The sequence below is a fragment of the Homalodisca vitripennis genome, unplaced genomic scaffold (assembly GCF_021130785.1).
Source record: "Homalodisca vitripennis isolate AUS2020 unplaced genomic scaffold, UT_GWSS_2.1 ScUCBcl_4741;HRSCAF=11104, whole genome shotgun sequence".
Taxonomy (NCBI): Eukaryota; Metazoa; Arthropoda; class Insecta; order Hemiptera; family Cicadellidae; genus Homalodisca; species Homalodisca vitripennis.
This window is the reverse complement of record NW_025780848.1, coordinates 20,590-23,750: the sequence shown is the minus strand read 5'-3', so window position 1 is coordinate 23,750 and position 3,161 is coordinate 20,590. Positions and strand designations below refer to the sequence as shown.

General features: G+C 44.5%; 1 protein-coding gene across 1 annotated transcript; it reads right to left on the bottom strand.

The window, feature by feature from the left end:
• Positions 1 to 296: 296 nt before the first annotated feature.
• LOC124373051 (WD repeat-containing protein 47-like) lies at positions 297 to 1,838 on the bottom strand (the record flags this gene model as incomplete). The annotated part of the gene is given in 2 exon segments (XM_046831455.1): positions 297 to 482; positions 484 to 1,838. Coding segments are annotated over 2 exon segments (1,526 nt in total), but the record flags the coding sequence as incomplete, so codon positions are not given.
• Between the last annotated feature and the right edge of the window lie 1,323 nt (positions 1,839 to 3,161).

Sequence of the window (3,161 nt, the reverse complement as noted above, 5' to 3'; positions counted from 1 at the left end):
TAGAAGTACTAATGGCAGACCCTGCGGTACACCGCCTACTCTGAGGCAAACTGCGAACGACCACTCGCCGAGGCTTGTTTGCACTACGGTCTAGTATTACATTAGGTCAATGACAGACGAGACGACGCTGTAGTATTGATTACATGTGGACACGCACTCGTCATAAGAACAGATCATTCCTGCTGGATTGAAATTTTAAGATGCATGTCAAAAGAGTTGAAAAGAGGTTTGAAAACTAATTCTAAGAACACTGGCAATAAATATTTTTAAACTGTGTTTAATTAATTAAAACTCACCTTTCTTCCTGCAGCCTGTTATCGACTTGTTTCATGTCCTCTTTGCTCATAGTGTTGTCATGAAACCTCTGTTTGTGCTTCTTGTACTCCTTGAGAAGATCGCCGTCAAAACTGTCACCCGCGATTAGAGTTGTGCAAGCGGAGATCGGTTTGTCACTAAGAGAGTCTCTTCGAGAGGACCGAGCCCGTGGTGGAGGTAGAAGCGGAGGATCGATGCTCGGGTGTGGAAGCATTTGAAGGGGCTCCGCCAGCCAAACGCTTGTCAGCGGGAGATCCTGAGCGGTCCCTACGAGACCGCATCGTCCCGCTGGCTTGCATGGGGGTGCTGTGCTGTTCTGAGATAGAGGGCAGTTGGAACTCCGTATAACTACTGCTCAGGAATACATCTCCATCATTGTCGAACAGGCGGTCCACCGAAGTGTTCATCAGCTTATTGTTTTTGTGTCCGGTGAGATGGAAACTGGCAAAGGAAGACCTGGACATGGGTGAGTCAGTCAGGATGTCTCCAGTTGAAAGTGCCATTAAAGCCGCCTTGTTCATTCGGTTGACTGAGGGACTTCCTTCTAAAGCGGGGAGTAGCGACCGTGACATGATGTCTGCAGCTGACCTAGGCCTCGTAAAGGGCATCGCAGAGTGTGGAAACGTCTTTGGTTTGATGGGTGTCACGAGCATGTGCTCGGTCCAAGAGGTCTCAAGCGAGGGCCGTTCTAATCGTTCTACGTCCACATTTAGGGTACGTTGCTCAAAAGGTACAGAAAAGGTGTCATGAGGTATGCTCTGAAGCCAGGAAAGTAAACTCAAATCCGAATCACTGAACCCTACAGAGCCATCCAGCAATCTGGAAAAGTTCATTTCGTGAGATTGAGACTCCTTTGAACCGGTCGCTTTCGCTTGGCAATATGATACACAAGATTCGTACAAGATGCCTTTGATAATCAATTGGACTAGACGGTCGTTCTTCGCCGTGGCCGACAGCGCGGATCCTCGGTCCGATTTCTTGTCGCCAGGAAGGAACTTTTCGACTAGAGGAAACACGTCACGGAAACACTTGACACGGGCATTGCTAGGGTTCCAGTCTTTGTAGTGGAGATGATCGGTGAGCCGCGGGAGAGTCAGGAGGAGACACAGATTCGAGTAGTCTTCCTTGCTGGGGGAAACCCTCTCCAGCTCATTCAGGACTTTGACCACCTCCTCCACCGCACTGTCTACACTGTTTCCACTGCAGCTGGCCTCCGTCTTGATACAGAGAAGCTCCACGTACTTGTGCCGCAGCACTATAAAGCGGAACCTCTTCATGTCGAAGGCGGGGATGGCTTCCAGTGGCTGGATAAACTCCAGCACATCGTCCCACTGTCCGTCCAGCACGAGTTGTCGCAGAAACAACACATCGTCCGAGTAGGCCCCATTGATGACTCCCGTCTCCCGCTCTACGCTCAGCTGAGAGATGTGCAAGTCCCGGTTGTGCAGGAACTCCAAACACAGCCGCACCACGTCCTCCTCGCGCAGTGTCAGGTGGGCGGACGGCATCACGTACCGTATCCGCAATCTGCAACACAACACGTCATTGTCACTAAGTAAATATAACATTGAGCTTGAACATCGTTCATTTACCGCAAGGTGTAAGTTTGATTAATTGGCTGCTGTGTGTACAGGTTAAGTTTACTTATTCATCTCAACACTAACAATAACATAAAACGTTGTACGTTGATAGTAGAAAACATAACTTAAATATCATACTAAAAACAAAGTGATACATCAACATGTCATTTAAATTAAGCACAAATTCGTATTAAATCATTCATAACCCCACAGTGTTTTTCCAGAAATAAAGATGCTCGCTTTTCTATTCAGCTCGATCCAGGTGTAGGTGAAAAAGACTTCTGAAATAGATATTTAATATGTATGAAGCCAAAAATGAATCTTTTAGCTAGTGGCCAAGAAAAGGTGGTAAGAAAGAAAGACAAGAGCGCGACGGGTCTGTAGTGACCGCAGAGGGTTTTGTCTCCTTAATAACACCTGCATACTACATGTCCCAAGGATGTGTGCCGCCGTTGACCCACAGACCTCCCCACTTGACCTCGACCCGTGTTTTCATGTCCCTATCGCCATCAGCCATCTCATTAGCTCTGCTCTCCTCGCAATTGATTCCATACACTCGCTCGTGCCCGGGATCTCTAATGAGATTTTTATTCTTTCTTTTGTTGAGTTTACTTTGCGTTTCTTCTTGTCTGTGTTTTAAAATGATACAGCAAAATAACATAATGGTGCGACTGAAAGATGTATTTAAACCACCAATTTAAACCAGGCGCAACAAAACGTTTGTAGTTAAATTAATATAATTACAGTTCGTAATAATTTTGTCTATAGTTAAATTACATTTTTAATGATCATTAACTTCTCATACATGTTTAATACTTTCCAGGAACACCTAAGTAAGTATACTCTTGATTATGAAACCTCAAAAGTAGTTAAAGACATAATCTCTGTGCTTGAAGATAGTTCAACGTAGCACCCCAGTTAATCTGTGACAGGCAAGATATTATCCAGATCGTTGTTTGCAAACAAAACGACGTTTACTATACATAAGACATAAAATAATTTTGATTGGATATAATTCGTTTTAACTAAAAGGTAACATTATATAAATGAAAATAATGTTTGTAGGGGTAAAATTCCGTGGTTCTGTAATAAGATTATCTGTAAAAAATAGTATGCAGACCTAACTTTATAAAATGTCACTCATTCATAACTACTATGAACAGGACAACGCCTGTAGTACGTTGCTGTATTTAGTACCTAGGGGCGGTCCTCCAGGCCATTTCCATAAAATTGGTCAGTCTGCAACCGAGTTGGCCCAGTTTTGTT